The sequence below is a fragment of the Ambystoma mexicanum genome, chromosome 8 (genome assembly GCF_040938575.1).
Source record: "Ambystoma mexicanum isolate Mex_15411 chromosome 8, UKY_AmexF1_1, whole genome shotgun sequence".
Lineage (NCBI taxonomy): Eukaryota > Metazoa > Chordata > Amphibia > Caudata > Ambystomatidae > Ambystoma > Ambystoma mexicanum.
The window spans coordinates 1,154,029,765-1,154,056,025 of NC_090929.1; the positions used below are offsets into that span (position 1 = coordinate 1,154,029,765).

Consider the following 26,261-nt stretch of genomic DNA (forward strand, 5'->3'; position numbering starts at 1 on the left):
ATGACTGCCTGTTCTTACCAACCAGCCTCGTATAGAGGTCCTCTGTGCCTGTACCTAGAGTATTTTGTGTTTTCTTCACATTGTAGCCTTTCACCTTGCTCTGGCACTGAGAAGAGTGAAACAGCCTCTGACAGCTGAAGGGTTTCTCCATGGCAAACAATGACTTTCCTGACTGAGTCTTGTGTCAAAGGCATCTTCATAAATTCTAACAGTAGAACAGACCACTTGGGTGGTTAGATTGTTGCTAATTTTGTAAAGCCACATTTTGTCCAGTTGGTAAAGAAGCACATCAAGAAGCAGCGTAATTCTCTGAACTAATAGAAACACAGGAAGATCTGCAATTGATTCGACTTGTACGGCTATGTACTTACAGGAGGTATTGGAGGCAGTACTGACCCGTCCCCATCCACCATGACGAAAAAGGGCTGCATACTTCAGCGTACGTCTTGGTGGATGAAAAGGCACATTGTGGTCTTATGTTGTGCAACATATTAACAAGGCAGAATACCTAAAAAGGTTTAATTTCGGCAACACAAGTTATTTGAAATTACAACATAACATGCCTTACATTGTTCCGATAAGGATTAAGTCTATGAACATGTAAAGTCACTTCTTTTCTTCTTGCTTTAAACAGATGTTCATTTTTGTTTCTTGTGATTGTAGAGCCTCCACCAATTCCTAAAGAATGGCAGAAGGATGTGGACTGTGTGCCCGAAGAACATCATCGCCTTGGAACTAGTCATCTACTCTTTCATATCACTGATGGTGATAACCCCCTCCTGTCACCTCGCTCTTCCATCTTTAGCCAGAGCCAGAGATATGTTTTAGACCCAGAATCAGCACCCTCGCCACCCAGCACTCAACAGTTCATGATGTAAGAGGCTTATGTGTTTTACAATTAAATTATTATCTTTTTGTCAAAAAGAACTTAATATGTCTATGGATTTCGACTTAGTAAGATGTTGAGAAAAAATGGAAATTTTAATAATAGACTATTTCCTTTCCAAGGCTGACATTAAATTCAGTACTGTGGCCATGTATAATTCTTTGCCATGTATTTAAGAAATGATCCGGAGGAAATCTGCATTTTGCTTGATGTAGGAATTAACCCAATAACATGGAGCTGGGCTTGATGAAGAGGGGATAATGTTTTTTGAATAGAGACTTTCATCCAACGGGCAGTGGTATGGGATCATCACATGCTTTCAGTTGACCAAAAGTCAATGTTGTCAGATGAATGAAGGGAAACTGTCTAAAATGAATGATATTAATTAGCTCTCCTTAATTTACTCCAATGAGACTGTAGTTTTGGGCATATTGCCAGAGCAGTGAGTAGCAAGCCCTCATGCAGCATTTCTTGCTGACACTGATTTCGGTCTGACGTACATGAATATGTATAAGTATGCATTTGTGTAAAAGATTGCCTTACAGAGTTCTGCACCTCTCTTGAAGACTAAAAAAAAATAATCAAACAATCGATACTTGCATAGCGAAACAACAAAGAGGGGAGCCACAACTAGAGGTGTAGCTTTGTAGCAATGCCAATGTGATCTAACCACTTAATCAAAGTATTTCTTAAACGTGAGATGTTATCGGCCAATTGTATATCACTGCATTATGTTATTTCTCTCCAATGCCTTGTAAAGTCTCAGTCAAAAGTACTCAAAAATATATAATGGGTGTACTTCTCTATTTTGTTGTTTTTCATTACACATACCTTGCTCTTTATATCAATTTATATTTTTCAATGACTATTCCATTAATACCGATCTTAACAGCTGGTGATTGCATCAATAAACTCGGCATGAAATACACCTGGTTTTTCCTCCCATGCCCCCTGACATAACAAGATAGGGAATTATTACCTTCTGAGGAAGACAGTACTATTCTGCTTTTACTATGATACTACCTGTGCTATTGTTTTTGCTAAATACATCTTGTATCTCATTGAACATATGTTACATCCTTCTAGTCCAGATTAATGGAGGCTCAGTTTTGTATTTCTTTGCTTAATCAAAGTTGTTGAATGAATAATGCATATTGGTAAGCTTCCACTCTCTCTGACTCTGGAAAACTGTCAGCCAGAAGATTGCATAAATTCTGTGCAGCTGTCCACTGACCACGTTTGAAGGAGACAGCAGCTATTATTGTAAATTGTACATCCATAGTTAATCCACTATCCTAAATAGAGGTTTGCTAGAAACAACTATGCTCCCATTTTCAGTCCTGCCTCTCTTACCAAGAAGTAATTTCCGTTCCCAATAGTGTTAATTTGCTGATGCTGAATTGCTTCACGTGAGTTGTCTTCTTCACACAAGAAAATGAATACGGTCTATTACTTTCTTTAATAACAACTAGAACGCTGCAATGGCACGTTTGTGTAGTAGGAAGGTCTGAAGATTTGGAAAATTCCATATTATTGATGTTGACATGTATCAATGGTTTAAATGGGCTGACTCAACACATTTTATTTTCTGCAGATTATAAGTACCAGGATTGCTCGATGTGTCGTTCAGATCAAAAGTCCCTTTTTAAGGTTTATTCATGCAGTAATTTTGCTAATCCAGTGTGCTATCTGTTTGATAATAATATTTCAGTCAGTCGATCTGTTTATTTGGATCAAATGAATCCATCAAACACATGCAAAATACAAATACACACTAAATGACAAAAAATACCATTTCTTCTTGCATAAAAATACGGTGTCCCTATCTAGAAAGAACATTTTAAAACCCAGCTCCCTATAAAAAAAGGAAGGAAGGGGAGAGGAACAAAATACAAACAATTCATAAAGTCCAATACATATTCGATCAGTTAAAGTGCATACTGCATAATCCATTAATTATAAACGTTCATAAAAGTACTGAAGAGAAAACAGAGCAGCAGGATATAGCCAATTCTTAACAGCCAATACGAAATTCAGCTTAAAATGCAGATGCATTATCCTGATTTGAAGCCATTCTTTTTAGTGCAGTTGGGTCAAAATCCCCTTTCTTTGAAACATAACACTTTTCAGAAAGGATAGCAATGCCCACGCTGTCAGTACAAAGTCGGCAGCCAAAACAAACAGAACTGCCAGCCCATAGGAGCGAATGTTGGCTGACCAAAGGACCGGCAATAGAGTTGCCAGTCTAATAGTGTTATATGCTGGCCAGAACAACAGGCAATGATGCAGGTCCTCTCTGTCTGCACTACCTCAGGGTACCCAATCCATTTTGCTGTTGTTCCCCTTAGTTGTAGATAGTCAAATATCGCATGCGTGATCAGCCAGCGATCTAGTCTTTTAGAACCCCAGATGAGATAGGGCTGGATCTCCTTCACCTGACTGATCCCTGTGTGTACTCTATCTTAGTTGGTAGCAAACTCCATGAGCTCCCTTTTCTCCTTTATTGCCTGGCCCAAGATGCTTTTATAGGATCTAATTTGGCTCATGGTCAGCAAATTGTCAGGAGGGGAAAGTATCTGAATGTTACTACTACGGGTCACAGCTTCATCAATGAAGATCAGGCACGGGATTTGTCTCCAGTTATCCCTTGCCATTAATGTCCTGATAATAAAATGGCATAAATTAGCATGTTCATTCGCCCAAAGGCAAAGCCAAAAGGTTATTGGTGCCAGGGCGCATTGGTCCTCCCAGAAATCCATTCCCATTTCCCTATGGGTCGAGATACAGGGAGCAGACACTGGGAGTCCCAATAGCATTCTAAAAAAACTATTCTCCTTAACCTGAATCTCAGGGGATTTTTGGAAACCATATAATGGTGCTCCATACAGGTTCACAGCGTTAATTTGAGCTGAGTAGGCTTTCAATACTACATCCAGTGGTTGGCTCTGACAGTGAGACAGAAAGCGTGAGATCCCTCCTACTTGTTGGCTTAGCTTCGCCGATTGTAATGTGGGCATTACCCGTGACTGTCTCTGAGAATCTTATCCCCAGATAATCAAATTCCTTGACACTTGGGATTTTCTCCCCATTACAAAGCATGGGGTGCATCTTCACTGGCCTCTTTCGTGCGTAGGCAGAGATCAGGATCTGGAGGGCCCTGGGAGTGCTGGCTATTAGCACAGTGTCATCAGCGTATTCAAGAATTGGAAAAGGCCTGCCCCCAGATACAGATAATCAGCCCTCATGTCCAACAGTGGCTTTAGGAGCCCCATTGATCTAAAGGGTGAACGGGATTGGGGCTAAAATACAACCCTGCTGAACCCCACATCCCACCTTAAAGCACATAGTGCATTGTCCCCATGTTCCAGTACGCACAGAAGCCTGGTTCTCCCTGTGAAGTTCTTGTAGCACAGTCACAATTGCCTACGGGCATCCCATGGACCTGAGCACGGCCCATAGCATTTATCTGTCTACTTTGTCGAAGGCCATGCTTAGGTCCATAAATGCAAGGTACACCCTTTCCCGCTACAGAAAACTGAGTTGGAAACAACTAAATACAGATTAATGCTCTGCTCCATAGTTCCTACCCCAGGGCGAAAGCCAAACTGTATGTCAGAGAGAACTATCTTTTCCGATAGCCAGGACTTGATGTGCCCCAGCAAAACCCTTCCAACTATCTTAAAGGAGGTATCTAACAGTGAAATGGGTCTGTAGGACAAAGGGCTGGCTGGGTCCCCCTTCTTAAAGATGGGAAAGATAATAGCCAATTTCCACGAAGGCGGAAAAGAACCCGTGTCCATAAAGGCATTAAATACTATGGTCAACAAAGGGGTCCAGAGATCAAGATGCTCCTGAAACAGATCCGAAGGGATCGCATCAGGGTCCGGGTCTCGGTTGTGAGCCTGTTGGTGATGGCCTGAGATACATCCTCTAGCCTAAACTGCAATGGGGTACAACTTCTCCAATACCTTTGCTTTTGAGCTCCTCCTTTAAACAAATTACAAAAATGCTCCACCCATGCTGCCTCTTCCACATGCACACCACTAGGCCTCCCCATTACATTGGGAGTTGGGCCCCCTTTCACAAATTCACAAACAGCATTCTGGTCATTGTGCATTGAGGCATCCAAGAAGCTCTCCCAAGCTTCCTCTTCAATTTCATCTTTTCTTCTCTCTAGCTCCTGACAATAGTATGCTCTAGCATAGGCAACCTCCCTCCTCATACCGGTGGGTGTTTTCAAAACCCTCATGAGTAATTTCTTTGCATTAGTGCAGGACACATTAAACCACCCTCTTTTGGGGAAATTCGCATTCCTACTGCAGGGGACCGTAAATCCCTTAATCAATGCCCCCAGTAGCTCCCTAAACCTTTCTACTACCTGCCCAAGGTTTGCATTTCTTTCTAGGAGACAATGTGTCTATGTGTAAATTAGAATCCCGAATTCTTGCCCATTTGAATCTCCTAGTAGAGGCATCATTTTTGTTTACCATGCCCGCATGGTTATCTTGGAGCCTTCCCCCCCAAAACACCATTCAAATTCAGACTTATTGAGTGGTGGTCACTACTGGCGTCCATCAGCACCTTAAAGACCTCACTCCTGTCCCAGAGCTCTAAAGAGATACAGAAATAATCTATTGTAGAGGAAGCTTGGTGATTTTTAAAAGTGTGGTTACCCGGTATATCCGGTGCTATCCATCTGTTTACAGAGCGCTTCCTCTAATACATAGCAGCTGTAGATAGTGCATATTTTTGATGGGGGGAGCTACCCTCAGCCTGCATCATGGCATAGGCCGTCCACCGCTTAACTCGATGCTCCTTGATCGTCTTAGGACGCAAGAGCTGACACGATCGACAGGACGCCTCGTGGTGATCGCAAGGGAGACAATTATTGTACCTCTGGTGCGTGTCCTTCTAGGGGTACATGCCCTTACAAGAAGGCCAAAATTTAAATGGTGTCCTGTCCATAGCTCAGGTGTATTAAAGCGACGGCAAAACCAAAGGGCCAAAGAGTGGGGAGAAGGAAAGACATTCTTGATAAAGAAAGAGACCCCTGATCCCCACTCTCCCTACTGTATAGGTCGGCCAGAAGGTCTGACCACGCGGTCGACAGCGTCGACCGTAGCACCAGCCGTCGAAGTCTGTTCTTCCGCTGTCGTCGACGGTGGTTGAGAAGTGATCGCCGAACAGGGGACGAATAATATATAAACAACCAGAGGTCAGGAAAGAATATATTTTTGCAATTTGTAAGAGCTCTGCATAAGGCAACCAGCTAGCTGGGTGGAAAAAAACAATCTGAGGGATCTCGACGCCGAGGCCTTAATCAGGATAGCCAGGCCCCCATAACATCTGTCTGCAGCATTTTTCTTGGCTGGAATCCCGTAGGATACAAACCCATCTAACAGAGGTGTCTCCAATGCCCAGGTCTCTGGCAAGAGAATGACATCATAAGTCTATAACTCCACAATGTCTTCCCTTTTCAAATTTTCCCCTGGCCCCATCTATGTTCCATGACAGCAGGCCGGCCAGCACAAGGGCAGCCTCTGATGTCACCTGGTGCCACCCCGTTCTCGAAGCCCAAGCCCCCCTCCCTGTCCTCCCTGCCCTCCTGATCATTTAGGCTGAAAAAATATTTACAAAGATAGTAAGTAGACAGAAAAGTACTTAGAAAACATGTTTTAAAGAAAAACACATTTTGTATTCATCTATAATGGTGAAAAGAAATGACGTGGGGGGTTTTGATGTTGAATTTACAGAACAGATTTCACTGGTACCATTGCAATAGATAGTGAAAAAAGACTATGCTACATGCAACTAAGACTTATATTTGAAAAAGTAAACATAAAAGTGTCCTTATCGTTATAATCAGGTAGACAATTTAGCATGGTAACAATAATATGCAATACGTGCTTTATACTAAAGAAGACAATTTAAATCATCAGAAAACAAATAGATTCCACACGTTGCTGCTGTCTGGATCCAGCAGCATTCTGACTTTCTCACGTGTGCCATTCATAAAAATGCCACCCGATTGAGGTTTTCTGGACAAGTTTAATCTCTGTAACATTAGTCTGTTCATAAGTTTTATCTTCGTGCATTTCATCTCAATAAGTTGCAATCTGGTACCATGTTTTCAATGGCATGTTACAATATTCATTATTTCATTTGTGTTCCCCACATAGATCTGTACTGCAATTGCACAGCAATATTTAATCATATATCAGACATTTTTGAATTGTTGGGTTTCAAATGTTGTTGCGGACCTCAACTGAATTCATACTTTTATTTATGTTTTGTTGGTGGGTTTTGTAGAGGGCACTGTTGCCTCTTAGGCACCTTCCTGGCACTAGGTTACATGCCTCCCATACCATTATATGGTCCCCACTCACTTCAAGGCCCTTTTAAACTGTTAGTAGTTATGGATTTATTTCAGTGATAGTGGGTGTGGCTGTGTAGTTGGAGAAAGAAAGCACATTCAGGCCATTCCAACTGAATTTATTGATGTGGTCTACAATTGTGGGGGACGATCCTAGACTCAGGGGAAGGGGAACATTTCTGGAATTTGTCACACAGAAAAAGTGTCCCAATAGCATAGACAGCCGTATAGGTCATACAAAGCCAATGCAGTTATTATCTTAAGGCCAGATAGACATAATAACTTTGTCAAAGCCTTAACAGAGCACAGGCAGTGGCATTCTGAAGAAGCTTGAGTCTACTTAGATGGTGTTTAGGAACGCCCAAATAGATTCTGTTTGAATAGTCTATACTCCTACGTCCCGTCCCCTTTCCTCCATACTTATGGGACATCTCTCCGTCCTGTGGGATGGGACCGGAGCACTTTGTAAAAAGCATCCACATTTTTTCCCAAAATGTGTCCCTCCTCTCTTTCCTGCGCGGGGCCCGGCATGCAGCCGTAACCCCCCCCCACCTTGGCTCCGCCCTGCGCATCGCCCATCAGTCCTTTTCTCCGCTCGATCTGGGCCGGACGCACTTGCATCCTCGGAAGATTTTCTTCCCTGTTTTCCTCTCTGGCTCTCGCTAGCGTTCGTCTTCTAGTCTGTCTATGGGCCTCATTACAACTCAGGCGTTAAGGGTTAACGCCGTCGTTAACCCTTAACGCCTGATTCCGATTTTAACGGCTGCTTTTAGCAGCCATTAAAATCCATGGCGCTAAACCGCCTTGGTGCTAATTACGCCACCGCAATTTACGGTGGCGTAATTAGCGCCTTCCCCACTCCCATTATGCCCTATGGGGCAAAAATGGGAATGGGGAAGGGTAAAATGGGAAATGGGGATTTACCGCCCCACTCACCTTGGAATGGGGCGGTAAATCCGCCATCCACCATGGTGTAAACATAGTTTACACCATGGTGGTAAAGTTGGCGTACTTACCGCCTGGGTCGTAATGACCCCCTATGTCTTTTAAATTAGATTTTCCAGACTGTTCTTCGTGTCATCGTCGCTTCGCGAGGGTGGATCCCCATCCTCTTTGTTTAGAGTGTTTGGGTCCAGAACACCGTTGGGACTCCTGTTTTTACTGTGACTCCCTTTCGGTCCGGGCTCTTCAACGTCGGTTGGAACAGTGGGAGGAGGTGTTCCGACGCACTCCCCCATCTCATTTTCAGGCGTTCATCGACGAGAAGAAGAAACGCCCGGTAAGTTCTTTACTTTTCAGATCACCCCGGCCGGGGGATACCTTCCCGGGTTCCTCTCGAGTCGGGAGGGGCGTTGATCGCTCTGTCACCGGGGTTCGCCCTGAGGTGCCTGTCGGGCCTAATAATTCTACCAGAGTTTTCTCCGAGGGTCTCCATAAGGGGCCTGTGTACACCGGAGTAACTTCCGAGGCCCCTCCTGTGGGGGCTGTGTGTAGACCCAGTTCTGCTGAGTCACAGGGTACTGGAGCTTGCTCTGAGGCCTCTCTTTCGGCTTCCCTCAAAAACAAGACCGGGGTGCGCCCTGAGGCCTTGGCTGGGCTTGTGTTTACCGAACGGATGTTTGAGGCACGTGCCGATAAGTCTATTACCGGGCCTTGGCCCGAGGTCCCTCGTACAGACCCCACAGTTCTGAGGGGCCGGGCTGGGCCCTGTCGGTGAAAGCGGTTTCTCACCGTTCCCGCTCTTGTGGTGATACCAGATCTGTTGAGGGGGCAAAGAAGCAAGGTTCTTTTTTTACCGGCAGTGCCGAGGTCCTTCCTTCGAAGGCTCAGTTGGCGGTTGGTATGTCGCAGAAACATTCCAGGCCTCATAGTACCGGCTCTGCCGAGGTTCCTTATGTTAAGGCTAAAATTAAGACCCCTGATCCATCGACGGGGATCCCTGCCTCACCTCCTCACTGTCGCAGTTCCCCTCAGATGAAGACAAAATGGCGGCCGTTCCCGCCACGACCACGGCGGCCATTTTAGGTACCTCCCCTACAACTACGCCATCGGCCCCTGGTGTAGGGTTCGGTCCTTTGGGTGAACCTAAGGTCACTTGTGCGTATCCTTACCGGCCTGTTTATGATTGGAACGCCCGGATGCCTCTTCCGCACAATGTTTCGTTGCCTGCAGGGGCGGCCCCTTTGATTTATGTGGATACGTCGGCGGAGGGCCCGGCGTGGCATCCTTCTCCGTTACGTCCCTGGATTTGTCCACCTCATGAGAGGCCTCCTCAGGTTCCGAAGCAATCTCCTGAGGACGCTTTTTTCGGTAAATTTCAAGCGCTTATGCGCACCGACCCCATGAGGGAGTATTTCAAAGGACTTTTTAAGGAAATTTGTCCACCAGCGCCCCCGGCTCCACCCGTTCCTCTGGTGGTTCTGCCGGCGCCTCCTTTGCCCGTGGTGCCTGCCCCTGCTCTTCCGCCTTTGCCACCGTTGTCCCCAGTGGACAAGGCATTGCCTGACAAGGTTCAGCAGGATCCTGACCTGTCAGATGACCCTCAAGGTGAGTAAGACATCGAGGACCTTCCCCGCTCTGTTAGAGCTTTTCATGACCGGGTACTGGACAAGATGAATTTCTTAGATGTTCCGGTTCCCGAGGCACCTGCTCCACAGGAGGGCGTGCTTTCTGGGGCGTTCACCCTGTCTCCTTTGGAGCGTACCGGCCTTTTCCTGCAGAAGGATGTTCTGGCCGAGGTCCGAAGAGTTTGGGAAAAGCCACACTCGGGACTTTTTGTCAATAAAAAGATTGACGCGAGGTACAGGCTGCATTCTTCGGAAGAAGTGGCCTTGTCGTCTTGTCCACCTCCCTCCTCCACAGTGGTGGCTGCTGCTACGTTGCAATCCAGGCCTGCAGCATCCTCCTCCGTGACGGCTACTCAGGTCTTGGGAAAGGAGGACAAGCTCCTGGACTCCCTGGGGAGGAAAATCTTTGCTAATTCGGTCTTGCAGCTCAGGCATACCAATGCAGAATTGATTTTGGCGGGAGCTAACATGCGGATGTGGAGAGGGCTGCGGAGTTTGAGGAGCACATTCCGGTCGAGAAGTTGGAGGATTTCAGTGGAGGCCTTTCCGATGCCAGGGTCTTGGCCCAGGATCTCCTGGAGGCTGCGGCTCATCACGTAGACACCTCGGCTCGGGGTCTGATGCTTGGGGTTGATACCTCGCGGCAAGCGTGGCTGCATGCCACTAAGTTCTCGAAGGAGGTGCAAGACAAGGTTCTGGACCTTCCATTTGATGGTAAGGAGCTGTTTCACTCTTCTACTGATGTAGAGCTCACCAAAACCAAAGATCTCAAAGGCCGTTGTCGCAAGGTCGACTTTCCTCTGGTTTGCGGGGCTTCCTCGACCGCAAATCTCGCAGACGTGATACTCCTGCGGGGAATAACCGCCGTAGACAACAGCGTACGCAGGTTTTCTCCCGCTCCTCAGCCTCCTCATCAGGTTAAGGTGGCACCGCCACCGATAAGCCTGCCAAATGAGGGTGTTCCGTGCTCGCACGAGACCCCGGTGGGAGGACGTATTGCATCTCATTGGGAGGCGTGGCAGGCCATCACAGAAGACAGATGGGTCTTGTCAGTCGCTCGAGCGGGTTTCCGCTTACCTTTACCCCCTACCCCACCCCTCAACCCTCCTTTTCTGCTGTCGGGCTCACCCTCCCTCAAGGCCGAGGTTCAGAAACTTGTGTACCTCAGAGCTGTGGAACCCTTTCGCCTTGGGGAGCGAGGGGAGGACTTCTACTCCCGGCTGTTTACGGTGCCCAAACCCAACCAGGCTGGCCTGCGCACCATCCTATCCTAGACCTTTTCCAGTTCAATCTGTTCCTACCCCAAGAGAAATTCAAGATGATCACGCCCAGCCAGATACGCTCCTCCTTGCAGATGGGCGATTGGCTCAGCATTGTGGATCTTCAGGACGCGTACATGCATATCCTGATTTGGAGCCCACAAAGGAGATATCTCAGCTTCTCTTTGGGAGAGGAGCACTTCCAGTTTCGAGTGCTTCTTTTGGCTCAGCTCGGCGCTGTGTGTCTTCACGAAGAGGATGTCGGTGATTGCAGTGTAACTTCGTCTCCAGAGTATCCATGAGTATCCGTATTTGGACGACTGGCTTCTATGCCGGGGGGCGCCCCGAGGCCTTGGTGGGGCTTGGTGCTACCGAACGGATGTTCGAGGCCCGCGCAAGTAAGGCTGTTACCGGACCTGGGTCCGAGGTCCCTCGTACAGAGGCTAAAGCTGCCAACATTTCTGAGGGTCTTGCAAGGCCTTATCGGTGAAGGTTGTTCCTCACCGTTCCTGCTCTTGCGGCGACACCAGATCTGTTGAGGGGGCAAAGAAGGGAAATTCTTCTTTTACCGGCAGCGCCGAGGTCCTTCCTGAGAAGGCTAATTCGGCGGTTGGTATGTCGCAGAAACATTCCAGGCCTCATAGTACCGGCTCTGCCGAGGTTCCTTATGTTAAGGCTAAAGTTAAGACCCCTGATCCATCGACGGGGACCCCTGCCTCACTTCCTCACGTGCCGCAGTTCCCCTCAGGTGATGACAAAATGGCGCCCGTTCCCGCCACGACCGCGGCGGCCATTTTGAACGCTACCCCTACAGCTGCGCCATCGGCCTCAGGTGTAGGGCTGGTTTCTCGGCCTTGTGCGCATCCTTATCGGTCAGTTTATGCTCGGATACCCCTTCCACACAATTTTTTGTTGCCTGCGGGGTGGGCACCTTTGGTTGATCTGTCCATCCAGATATAGGAGTTGGCCATGCTTCATGGCGTCTGGCTGCTTGCGGTGCACATCCCGGGCCAGCTGAATGTCACAGCGGATGCCCTCAGCCGGCGGATAGTGGTCAGCTACGAGTGGGAGTCGAAGGCGGAGATCCTCTCATGGATTTTCTTGCGTTGGGGTACACCGGAGGTGGACCTCTTCGCTACGGTGGTAAACAAGAAGCTTCCTGGGTATGCCTCCAGAGGGGGGGTGAGAGCCTCCTCTCGGGGGGATGCTCTCGAGATTCCATGGCACAACATGAGAGCTTACGCCTTCCCGCCTCTGCCTCTAGTTTCATCGAGCAATTGGGAAGCTGAAGAACTCTGTGAACTGTTCCCTTATGCTCATGGCCCCGTGGTGGCCGGCCAGTTTTCAGTTCTCAGAACTTCAACACCTGTCGGTTTTTCTGCTGATCAGGTTACCAGTAACCCCAGATCTTCTTCATCAAGGGGAACAGCAGATGTGGCACCCACCCCTCACCACAATCGCTCAGCTTGGCGGCATGGTGCCTGAGTTCAAGTCTTAGAGCGTTTTAACTTGTCTACGGATAACATGCGTATTATCCAGGCAGCCAGGGAACCCTCGACCAGATCCCAGTACAGGAGTAAATGGCTCAGGTTCTGTCGTTGGTGTTTGGAAAAGCGGTTGGATCCAAGGGTGGCTACGATTGACAAGGTGCTGTCCCTCGTGTCCTCCCTAGCAGAGTCGGGTGTTTACGTTCTGTCATGCAGAACTTACCTTACAGCGTTTTCCGCTTATCTTGCTATAGACCAATGCTCCTATTCTCTGAGTAACCCAGTGGTTAAGAGGCATTTTGCAGGCTTGACACTCCTCTACGCTCCGGTTCGTAGTCCGCACCCGCCTTGGGACCTAAATGTAGTCCTGACGGCGCTGTGCCATAAACCCTTTGAGCCAATGGCTACGGTTGACCTCAAGTACGTGTCCTGGAAAGTGTCCTTTCTGGTAGCCGTTACATCAGCGAGGAGAGTGAGTGAGCTCCAGGCATTGTCGGTGGAGCACCCTTTCTTGGTCTTTCACAAGGACAAGGTAGTCCTTCGGACGAACCCAGCTTTCCTACCAAAGGTAGTGACCGAATTCCATCTGAATCAGTTGATTTCCCTTCCGGTCTTTTTCCGAACCCTGCCTCGGAGGCGGAAAGGGTTCTACACTGCCTGGATGGCCAAAGAGCTCTTAGGTTCTACCTGGACAGGACTTCCGAGCTTCGGAGCTCTTCCCAACTGTTTGTGACCTTCGGTAAGCCTCAGGGCAGGCCGGCATCTAAGGCATCTATTTCCAGATGGATTACCGCCTGTATCACGGAATCTTTCACCGTCCAAAAGCTGAAACCTCCTGAAGGTATCCATGCACACCAGGTGCGAGGCAAGGCAGCCGCGGTTGCTTTTCAGAAGTATGATGGCCTGGAAATAACAGATTGCTTAATGTTTGTGCTTTAGTGATATGAGTTTTTGTTCCCACATAATTCACAAGATCGTGATCTTGGAGTAAGAAGATGCCAATTTATATTTAAAATGTGATACGTTTTTATAGTTTTTTTATATTGTCTGACAGCTGTAAATAGTTTTTCTTGTATTTTGGTCTTTGGGTTTCCCTTATTTAGTTACTTGGATTGCCATGAGATTCTTGCACATTCACTAACCTCCCTGATTTACAGAGGCAACGCGTTTGAATCAAGGTGTTTGTCTTGGAAGCAAGACAATGCAGAGCAACACAGGTTAAAATTCCGGCCTTGCCCTTAGAACCTGGTCTCCGGTATTAAGCGTGTTATAATAGATTAGTTAATTGATTATGCCCTCTGGGATGCTGCAGGTGACTTTTGTGTAGGTGAAGCATGACATGTGTGCATGTTTGCATTGCTGTCTGCCTTTAAAGAATGATTCAAAGCACTTAGCCATGTGTGGTCAGATTCCATGTGTGTGGTGCATGTTGACATATTTTCCATCCAGAGGTTGAGAAACAGGAACTGGCCATTGCACTCATTTCCTTTTTCATGGAAAACTCTTCACCTATAGGAAATTCTAAGTTCCTGATGTAAAACGAGGGAGAGGAACTGAATAACATTAATTTCATTACTTATGAATCACATGTTAGCCGTGTGTGTGGCCTACACTAGATAAACTGGCTGACAATGCCTGCAGTTGGTAATTTAGAATACGACTTCCATAACCTAGAGTTAAGATAGGTAACCATAGACAGGTTGGCATATAGGGTGTCATTTTTGATGCAGCTTTGCAGATGTTTTTGACTGTCACTCCCATGGTCACTTAACATTGACTGTCTTGGCTAGGCTTGATGGGATTTATACTCTAAAACATCTGGAGAGCCATAGGTTGCAGACCCCTGCCCTATTGCAAAACAAAAGGTATTCTTTAAACACATTCTCGCACAAAGTGAAAGGGGTAGAACTAGGGCAAACATTGCCTTGGGGAAAAATGCATAGAAAGAATATGGTTTTGCCATATTGCAATTTTTGCCCTAGTTCTAATTGCACCTGCACTAGTGCAACATTTCTGTAATAGCATCCTTGGTGTTTTCTTGGATCCAGTGGACATGGGTTTTGGTCCTGTTGTTTCAAATTGCACATACATATACACATATACTAATACATTCCCACAATTTCTTTTTCCACTTATTTAGGCCAAGGAGTTCTTCGAGAGGTAACTGCGAAGATTTCAAGGAGCCACAGACAGTCGCGCAGCTCACAAAACATATCCAGAATCTCAAGCGGAGAATCAGAAAATATGAAGAAAGATTTGAACAGGAAAGAAAATATCGAGTAAGTAACTGCAGAAATGAACAAATGAGTATCTTCCTATAAAATGTATGTTGGTTTATAGGAATGTGATCATTAATGACTAGAGATGTGATCACATATGCAGACACTACATGTGTCGTGGATTAGAGTGAGACATACAGACGCGTAAGGCATTTCAAGAAATAATAAAACATGTTTACCTTTATGAACATATTTTGTACACCCCCAAACTCAGGTCCGGCTCTGGGTCCCGCAAAAGGGGACTTACCGGGCCATTCTGACCTTGGAGGGCCCGGTAATTTCCTTTCCCGGGACCCGGAGCCGGTACGTCCCCATTCCCGTTTGAGCCCCCATAGTGCTCAATAGGAATGGGGAGGATGGTAGCAGCGGTACCGTTCATAACGGTACTGTTATTACCATCCTGGTCTGCTCACGGGTGCTGCTCTGCACGCCTGGTCTGACCAGGTGTCCAGAACGGCACCCGTGAGCAAACTTGTAATGTTGCGGCTTGGCAACAACGGCACTGGTAGCACTACCGGCGCCGTTGTTGCCTTACCGCAACAGTCGTAATGAGGCTCAGTGTAGTTAAATTCCATATGTGTGGATAAATGGTAGCACATTCTTTTTTTCATGATATTGAAACATTTTTGAAATGCTAGTTTTCCTTCGGTGACCTTTAAGCCACTACATTTAGTAAACATCTTATCTGCTCACGAGGCCAAGAGCTGCACATAATTGAGCGAGTACACCTGGCAAAAAGCCATGAACAGTTTGACCTTTGGGCAGTATATTACTTTTTTCCACCAGCTCAGAAAGGGTGGAGAGCCTGGAATTATTGTAGTTGATTAGTTACATTCAAATGAGGCAGGTCTTAAATGCCATTTGTAAGGCGGAGGAACCTGTGGCTGGAAGGATGGTGACCGTTTGGGCATTCTGGCTTTTGGAAACATCCAGAGGTAGAATTTTGGGGGTTTTCTTTTTTTAAAATATCAGTCGTTCAAGTACAAGATGCTTACCTGTGCAGCATTAACATGCCATTGCCATTGCATTTGGCTCGTGTCTTGAAACACTTGTGTATAGGCGCATTATAAATGTCATATCATATCATACCATATCATATCATATAATTTGGTTTGTTCCCCAGTCATTTTGAGAGCTGTGGTGGATAAAATGGTATGTCAGGCAGGGTGCTAGAAGCACAACGATGTGGGTAATTTGTAAATTGTGGTGGGTTCCTGCACCTAGAGGGACCTTTACATTCTGCAGTATACTGAGGTAGAGTAGGGCAAACCACTTTTTGGAAAAATCTGTACATTCTAACCTTCTAATTTAGAAGCAATGTGCCGAAATAATTTGAGGTTCAACCAAGCAAGTGCACTGTGAAAGAATAGAGGCTGCTATCCTTCACAGACCTGAAAGCATGTCCCACAGCCTTGCAGAAGAAAAAGGGGATGTTTTCTATCGCCCCGTGTTTCCCTAGTCTTTTTCCTGACCCGGTTGAGCACAGTATTATAAATACTGCGAGCAAGGAACAGATTCACCGACACCCTCTCAACATCCCAGACCTGCTGCTCTGGTGGGGCGCTAAGCAACCAGCACAATAAAAAAGTTATCTATTCAGGAGATGGGCTACACCCTGAGTTATTTGATGACTAATGGACACAGACATCAGAGTGAATCTTTATAGGGATCCCCAGGACGACCCCCCTTTAATGAACATACCATACTCCTTATCTATTACACTTTAACACTAGGATTCCCCTGGCGCAAGCTCCATCTAAACAGAGACCGGCTACGTCAGCTCACCCTTCCTTGGAGGGGTCTCAGGGACCCCATGGATGAGTTTGGTGCAACCAATCCCCTTCCAAAGCTCAGGTACCACCCACATAGAGTGTGAGGCCAGAGGATGGCCTGTGTGGGTGGTCCCACCTTGCAAGGCAGGCCTAGGCAGGCTGCCAACCTATCCCACCACCTCACGCCAGGGTGCCTCCCCACCACCCCCTTCTTAAACTAATGACCATCTATTTAACATCTTATCAATTCCTACTTAACAATTATCCTACTTAACATTCCCACTAATTATTACCCCAACCCCCTTATCTCCCCTACTTAACATTTACCCTCCTTAACGGTAGACAATTATAGACACAGCATACATATATATAGGACATATACGTCCACGCATTTATTGATGTTGTACCTGTCCGCGGCCTTTGTTACGGTGGACCACCGCATCATGATACAACGCATTGAGAATGTAGGGAAGGCATCAGAACTAGTAACAACATTGTTTGGTTCCTGTCTAAATTATAGGATGCAGCAAGTGCTGCTTAAAGCTTTTGTCTCAGAATAGATTTGCTTGGATTGTGGGGTACCTTAAGGCTCATCTCTGTCCCCATTGATTTTTAATTTGTACTTTCGCCCAGTGTTTGACATATTCTGGAAATATGGTCTACGGTTCCACTCTTATGCTGATGATACACAGGTTTACATTGAGATAAAGAATATGGAGGAAGTATTTGGGAAAATTAACCTGTGTATGAATGCGCTTAATGGCTGGATGGCAGAGAATAAATTGCTGTTGAATGCGGCTAAGACTAAGATGATATTGTTTGGCCCAAAAGGAAAAATGTTGCTGAAGAGATAGAGGTTACCACCGTTGATTCTGGGGGAACAACTTCAATATGCAAACAAGGTCAGGAATGTGGGCTGCATATGGCACATGAACCTTGGTAGTGAAGCCCAGGTGGGAGCTACAGTCAAAGCAGTTTTCTATGCACTTCGGATGCTGAGGAATGTGCTTCCTTTTATTCCAGTGGAAGATTGTGCAGTAGTGGTGGGAGCCATGACTAACCCCCACCTGGACTACTGTAATAGATTATTGGCAGGAGCCCCAGCCAGACAGTTTGGCAGACTGCAGGGAGCTCAAAATGCTGCAGTCAGGCTAATTCCACATCTTGGGACCATGTCTCTGCCGTACGAAGATCCCTATATTGGCTCAAGGTAGAGGATCGACTAAAATACAAAGTGGCGTGCCTGATTTACAAGTGTTTGAATGGACTCGCTCCAGAATATCTGGTAGACAAGATCACCCGATATTGCCCACCTAGAGATCTCTGTTCAAGAGATCAACTTTTGATTTGTGTGCCAAGGTCCAACATGGTCTTTAGGGGAGACAGAAGATTTGGAGTGTTTGGCCCGAAATTATGGAACCAACTTCCGTTAGAAATCAGGTCCTGCAAATCCTTAATATTGTTTAGAAAGAGCCTGAAAACTTTTCTTTTTAAATAGTTAGTCCTCCTTACAGAATGCATATTGAACTTACACTCTGAAACTCTATCTATTAGTTGACATCTGCGCCCGTATATAGTTTACTCTGTTTGGTGCGCAATAGAAATGTTCAAAATCAATCCAAATCAACATACTACACAAACACAAGAACTCAATGTCACAATTGGGTGACTGCTGCAGACAGACCTTCCTCTTCTTCCAGAGTGGCCCTGTCGACCACGTGGGGCCAAAGTACAACAACAACAAGCTCCCTTTATAATATCCGGGGCAGGCCCCTTGTGCAGCTGGGGACCGCCCACACTCACTGCTGCAACCCACGGTAGATATGGTCTTTTAGGGTGGGCCCCCCAGCCAACGGGGCCCACCCTAAAATAATCATTGCCGCGACCTGCAGTATATTTATTCTGGCCCGCCCCCTCAGCAATGCATTGTAGCAACGCAGGGAGCGGGCGGGTTCCATCTTCACCCCAGCTGCTCAACGGAGTGACCCGGGACTCCACCACCTGTGTCCTCTTCTCTGGGCTTCCAGCTTCACCACTCCACCGGGCTTCCACAGTACGTCTCTGCAAGCTCCTGGGCTGCTCCTTTCATACGCAGCCCGGGAGGATATTTTTGTTAACAGGCCCACCTCGCTGGCCACAAGGCAGGCCTTTGGGGGCACGATTGCTGCTAAAGCGAGTGGCATAGCTCTTGAACATGAAGGGGCAGATGGTATTTCAATTTGACATTATGACCCAGATTTCATATGGTGCACCTACCAGCAAATTGTCTTGCTCCTGCTGCATTTTACCAAAGGTTGTCCCATTATGTGACTAGCACCCACCCGGCAATCACTGACTTCACAAACCATTTCATGAAACTAAAGTGTGCCGGTCCTCAAAAAGCAGCACAAATCCAGGTTACTTCTGCACCCAGAAAACATCTTATAATTCAGGCCACAGTTGAAACTCAGTGGGCCTCATTACAAGTTTGGCAGTGCAGTAAAAATTGCGATAATGTGCCGGTAATTCCATTACTGCCACATTACCACTCAGCTGTATTCCAAGCGTGGAAGTCAACTGAGACTTCACCTCCAGCAAAAAGCAATAATTGTAATATTTACCATGGGCAATTACTGCTTGCAGTAAAACTGCCCAAACTCCCCATGTAGTCATACATGCTCCTAAAGTGGAGATTTACACTGCAGTGTCACTACTCAAAATCTCACGATAATGCCACAGGACAGACTGGTGGTAACGGTAAACAATTCTGGTGGTAAATCTGCAAATGTACTGCTGAATTACTGCCAAACTCTTAAATAGGTCCAGTATCACCATTGTTTCATATATAAAAAAAATGTAAATAGTTATACAGATCTGCTGCCCAATTCCCATGCACCTTACACACCCTATGCCGCTCACCCTGAGAAAAGCGCACTAAAGCACACAGGCTGGGACAATTAATAAACAATTCATAGGCTGGATATTTTGAAGTAATTTCAGTAAGCCAGGCAGCAATTATAACAGCCACAACGTGTACATGGTTAATTCCATTTAGGATCGTCGTCAGGTGGTTATGGAAAAACATACAAATGTATCCAAGGTAAATAAATAATATTTATGAGAATAACAATCTATTTTGGGTTACTACAAAAGGATTTTCACATTGTAACCATAAGAGTTATGGTTTTCAACATTAAATCACACTTTTATAATAATGAACAATCTCAAATTCAAACCTTCCAAATTAGCCAATCATGTAGGTCACTCTTGGACCTGTATGTAATACTCATATCACACATATGTCCTCTCCTAGTCAATCCGTGTCCATTTATGAACTTAGTCCCCACAGGTATGTGTCTGTAATAATGCAGATTTGGTCTATGTAATATAATTTCTGATGTTTGTTAATCTGCTCAGAATCACATGCTGTGCATAGTCCGACATCCAGTGGTCACTGCGGAGTATTGCATTTTGTTTTTCGTAGTCGAAAAGGGGACGTCGACAATGCGTGTCTGTAACACTATCCCTATAGTGACGTGCGGTGTACCTACAATCCCTCACGCGTCGAGGTCCCTCAGATTGTTTTTTTCTGCCCAGATATTGGTCGCCTTTACACGGAGCTCCTCGAGAGACATTGCAAATTCATTTACTCGACCTTTGGTCGTTACTTATTAATATCTATTACATAGATCCCTCCCTCGACGTAGCTGCGAGGAAGAACTTCGACGGCGGAGACGAGAGGGAGGAGATGCTTCGGCGCTGCCGAACACATGGCCTGGCCTCGCCGGCCAAAAGACAGTAGGGAGAGTGGGGTCGTGGGACATTTCTTGTTTCTCTCTGAGAATGTCTTTCCTTTTCCCCTCACTTTCCCTCTGGGTTGTTATCACAGCGAAATATTTCCTCAGCTATGGAGTGGACACCCTTTAGGTTTTGCCCGCGTTGCAAGGGCAAGTTCACCTGGAAAGACAAGCATAAACGGTGTAACCGTTGCTTGCCCCTTGACCACAAGGAAGACGGCTGCGCGGCTTGTCAGCTTCTTAAGCCTAAGACTTTAAAGGACCGCAGGGTCAAGAGGTGGGCGGCCTACGCCATGTCGAGGTCCGATTCCTCACCCGCCGCCGCCGCAGAAAGTGACGAGGAATGTGATAACCCGACATCCGTTTCGGAAGTCGTAGACCTCTCTAAGGAGCGCTCGTGCTCCTCGTCGTCTGTCCCCGGCCCCGACACGCTCGGCTCACGCCCTGCTTATGGGGATGAACACCCCGGCGACACTGACGCACACAAAAAACACTCCCATAAACACATAACCCACAGCTCTTCTTCGTCGAAGATGAAGAAACCATCAGCACCAACGGAGACGCAGGTTCCACCGGCATCCTCCTCAGACCGTAAGAGTCTTAAGCCCCCCTCGCAACAGCAGACATGACCAGCGACTGGGCTTCCCCCAGATAAGGGCACTACCCCCAAACCGCCAGACGAAGCACTCCGTCAGAGAGCGCCCGTCGCCGTAGAACATGCGACGCCCGTAACGTCAATACCAGAGCCCTCCACAGACAGATTAGTCATCGAGAGCCTAGCGGGGATCGTTTCCGCCGATAGCCAGAGGCGGACGGCAAAAGATACGTCGAATACCGCTCAGAAGGCTAGAAAACGCCGCAAAGGCTGGAAGGAAGGCAGGGACTGCCCCCTTCATCTAAAGGGACTCCTAGCCTGCCAGAAGGCTTTTCAGACAGCGACGGAACCCTTTCTTCGACGTTATGGGATAGGTCAAAGCGTTTTCAGGATGAAAACCCTATTCCCCCCCCCAGACCGCTCAGGGGTACCTCATGAGACCCTGGAAAGACTCCAGTTCTGTATGGAGAAGATGGAGAGGTTTATGGAGACTCAAAACCTACCACCACCCAAAAGGGCAAGAGAGGGACCTCAGGTGGACCCAGGGCTAAATTCCCTGGGCTGTTTAATCCCTCCCAAGTGGATGTAGTTTTATATGACCTCACTGAAGAGGACCCCCACTTTCAGGAGGAGGACGAATTTTTAGGCAACGAAGAGGAACAAAACCTAGAGGAGGAGGATTTTGAAGATAATCCAGATATAGGTGGGGGGGCTTCAAAGAAGACCCAGAGGAAGGTGCTTCACAGCCCTGGCAGTCCCCATCAGCGTTTTCGGACCCTGATGCACTAAACCTGTCCCCTCCCAAGGACTCACCTAATAGGAACACGTCACCTATAGACGATCAACCTACATTTAATGCACTACTATGCAAGGCAGCAGCGCATTTCGAAATAGACACTGGTGAGATTTCTCCTGACATTGACTTTGTGGACAAGGTAATCAAGGAGAAACCCCTTGTCAGCCAAACCATTCCCCTCCTCGCCTCAGTAAGGAGACGAATTATCCCTTAACTATCTACACCCGCGTTGGTCAGAGGGGTCAACCCGAGGATAGAAAAACTCTTCAGTCCCTCTCCTTCAGACCCTTTGTACATCAGGGGCCACTCTGTACCAGACTCCCTAGTGGTGACAAATACAAGGAAAAGACCAGCGAGGCACCACCAGATAAAGAGGGTAAAAAATGGTATGCCCTAGGGAAGAGGATCACAGCCTCCGCTGCTTTTTCCGCAAGGATTGCAAACAACAACTCCTTGCTAGCAAGTTACTCAGATGCACAATGGAGCAAGCTACGTAAGGACGCCAAGGAGGTACCAGAACCCCTACGTACACGGCTTCTGGCCACGATTACTGAAGGGACCCTAGTCAACCAAAGCATTGTGAAAAACACTCTGGATGCTGCAGAAACGGCTGGCCGTTCTCTAGTCCGAGGAATACTCCTCAAACGCCATGTCTGGCTGCGTAATTCGGGGTTTAAACCTGAAACACAAGCATCTCTAATCAACAAGCCTATAGAAGATGCCAACCTCTTTGGAAAGGTGGTTGATGAGGCACTAGAAACGGCAAAGAAAGAGTTTGACACCATCAAAACCCTAGTCCAGACTTCTAGGCCTCCTAACAAACGTGGCTATGGCAATAGGCGCTTTTTTCGAGGCCAACGCCAGCAGCAAAATCAGCAGCAGCAATACTCTGCAAACAACTGGTTCTCTAACCAAGGCACCAGTGGGCAATACAACCAGAGAGGACAACGCCATGGCAAAGGGAGAGGTCGAGGTTCCACCCCTAGAGGTTCCCAAGCCACCAACACCAAATGACTCGAAGATTCGGGTCCCTTCCCATGCATCGCCGGTCGGGGGCCGGTTAACATCCTTTCTTCCAGCATGGGAGGGAATAACGTCAGACCGCTGGGTACTTTCAACCATAGCCCGCAGATACTGTATAGAATTCAACAGTTCCCCAATGTACAGACCCCCAAGGGGACGACGCATGACACCTGAACACCTCGAAATCCTTCAAGCAAAAGAAGTGGACCAGCTACTGGAAAAAGGAGTTATAGAGGTCGTGCCTCTATCTCAGGTAACGTAAGGTATTTATTCAGTGTACTTCCTTGTACCCAAAAAGGACTTTACCATGCGCCCCGTATTAGATCTGCGCCCAGCGAACAAATTTGTCAAACCTCAAAAGGAAGTGATCCCCCTGCTATCACAAGGAGATTACATGACAACACTGGACATGAAAGATGCATACTTTCATATTTTAATGTTGCCAGCGCACAGAAAATACCTCAGGTTCATGATAGAGGGCAAACACTACCAGTTCAGAGTGCTACCCTTCGGGATAGCATCAGCACCGAGAATATTCACGAAAGTACTGGCAGTGGCAGTGGCCCACCTGCGCAGGTTGTCCATCCCAGTATACCCTTACCTTGACGATTGGCTCATTACAGGGGATTCTTACGAAACATGCTTCTCAAACACCCAAAAGACTGTAGACCTTTTGTTCCAACTGGGCTTCTCCATCAACGAGAAGAAGTCCAGCTTAGACCCCAGCCAGGTCAAACAATTCCTAGGGGCTCTAATTCGAACAAAGGACGGCCTCGTCTTTCCCTCCAACGAGAGGGTCCAAAACATGCTGTTTCAGATCTCTCAATATGTGGCAGGTCGAGAGGTGACGGTACGCAAAGCAATGCGCTTGCTAGGAATGATGGCGTCAAGTATTTATTTGGTACCCCACACGCGCCTGCGCATGCGCCCAATGCAAGAGTGGCTCAACAGCCAGTGGTGTCAGGCCAGCGGACAATGGGACGATCTAGTGGTGGTCTCGCAGGCCTTGGTTCTCTCGCTACGGTGGTGGTCGAAGGAAAACCTGGTAATAGGAAAACCATTTGCCACCCCTGCAGTGGAAGCCACTCTAACCACAGACGCATCCCTCACAGGATGGGGGGCTCACCTATCCCATCAGACTGCTCACGGAGCTTGGACTCCGAGCGTAGCATCCAAGCACATAAACTTACTGGAGCTACTGGCTGTGTTCAAGGCACTAAAAGCCTTCCAGGCACACCTAGGGAAGACAGTGATGGTCCTCACGGACAGCACCACAGCCATGTACTACCTCAACAAACAAGGGGGCACTCACTCTCCAGGACTGTCCAAGCTGTCCCAGAGCATCTGGAAGTGGGCTCTCAGACACAACATGTTCCTACTGTCACAACATGTACCAGGGGAACTCAATCTGCTAGCAGACGAACTCAGCAGAGACTTCCCTCTGCCCTCAGAGTACGAATGTCGCTTACACGAAGACATTGTCTTCGACGTTTTCACACAATGGGGATTCCCAGAAATAGACGTTCGCAACTCTGGAGAACTCACAATGCCAAGATTACGCCTCCAGGTACCCCCAGAACCAATCCAAGGGGAACGGTCTATCGATTCCATGGTCAGGGAAATTTGTTTACACTTTTCCCCCGACTCCCCTTCTCAACAAGATTGTGCACAAGATGCACCAGGAACAAGTTACCATGATACTATTGGCCCCTATGTGGGCCCGGCAGCCATGGTTCACTCACCTGATGGTGATGTCTCTATCTCCTCCAGTGAAACTTCCCTGCCCGTACAACATGCTGTCACAGGACAAGGGCAGGACACTGCATCCATGCCCTCAGACCATGAACTTAGCAATCTGGCTCCTGAGATAATAGAATTTGGACATTTACAACTCCCACAGAGATGCATGGACATCCTCAGGGAGGCTAGAAAGCCTAACACTCGTCACTGTTATTCTAGCAAATGGAAGAGATTTGTCATCTGGTGTAGAGGAAGAAACAGCAACCCTGTGGACTGCTCTCCCACACAAATTGTTCTGTACCTGACCCTTTTTACTGGACTCAGGTCTAGTATTCAATTATATTAAAGTCCACCTAGCAGCACTTTCTGCATACACCACTTCCCAACTTAAAGTGTCATGGTGGAAAGTCCCAGTTATTAAAGCCTTCATGGAGGGGGTAAAGAGAATACACCCTCCGATAGCAAACCCAGCTCCCGGCTGGGACCTAAATGTGGTACTTACCAGGCTCATGGGCTCACCCTTTGAACCCATGCACAAGGCAACTCTTAAAGACCTCACTCTTAAGACTGCCTTCCTAATAGCTATCACCTCCATTAGGAGAGTAAGTGAACTACAGGCTCTTTCTGTTCTAGACCCCTTTGTAACTGTTCACAAAGATAAGGTGGTTCTACGCACACACCTGAGGTTTGCACCGAAATTCATCTCGAAATTCCATGTTAACCAGTCAATAGAACTACCAATGTTCTTTCAAAACCCTTCAAATTTGGGAGAAAAAAAGCCTGCATACACTTGATGTGCGCAGAGCTGTCATGTTTTATATGGAAAGAACTAGACCACTGAGAAAGACTAATCAGTTCTCTGTCTCGGTGGCAGCAGGAAGAGAAGGAGATGCAGTCTCAAAGTCCACTATATCTAGATGGATTGTTCAATGCATCACTCTCTGCTACACTCTTGCTAAGAGAGAACTACCCTTCAATCCAAGAGCACACTCTACTCGAGGCACTGAGGCATCCATAGCATTCATTGCAAATGTTCCCCTTGAGTCCATTTGCAAAGCGGCAACCTGGAGTTCTGTACACACCTTTACAAAACACTACTGTCTAGATGCCCACTCTAGATCTGATTCCCAGGTGGGACAAGCAGTATTAAGACATCTTTTCTCTACTGTTCCTTCTCACAACCCACCTCCAACTCCGGGTACTGCTCACTAGTCTATGCACAGCATGTGATTCTAAGCAGATTAACAAACATCAGAAGACAATGCATTACTTACTGTAAAAGCATTTCTGATGGTTGTATCTGCTTAGATTCACATGCGCCCACCCTTCCTCCCCGCTCGGATGGAAGGAACATGGACATCTTCTTATATCTCTCTTTTCTGTACTCACGTCTAGAAGGCTCCCTCAGGGCAGAAAAAATACAAACGGAGGGACCTCGACGCGTCAGGGATTGTGGGTACACTGCACGTCACTATAGGGATAGTGTTACAGACACGCCTTGTCGACGTCCCCTTTTCGACTACGAAAAACAAAATGCAATACTCCGCAGTGACCACTGGATATCGGACTATGCGCAGCATGTGAATCTAAGCAGATACAAACATCAGAAATGCTTTTACGGTAAGTAATGCATTGTCACATCAACAATGTGCTTCGGAATTCATCTCTTCAATACTTCATCAGTTTTTTCGAAAGAGCAAAATAATTG

The 26,261-nt window shown here is 47.1% G+C and overlaps 1 protein-coding gene across 1 annotated transcript in view; it reads left to right on the forward strand.

Annotated features, from left to right (window-relative positions):
- FAM13C (family with sequence similarity 13 member C) overlaps window positions 1-26,261 on the forward strand; it is an 835,708-nt gene that overhangs the window by 634,106 nt on the left and 175,341 nt on the right. Inside the window, exons 7-8 of the mRNA XM_069611221.1 lie at window positions 664-874; window positions 14,713-14,851. Coding sequence (XP_069467322.1) covers window positions 664-874; window positions 14,713-14,851 — 350 coding nt within the window. The remainder of the gene's footprint in view (window positions 1-663; window positions 875-14,712; window positions 14,852-26,261) is intronic.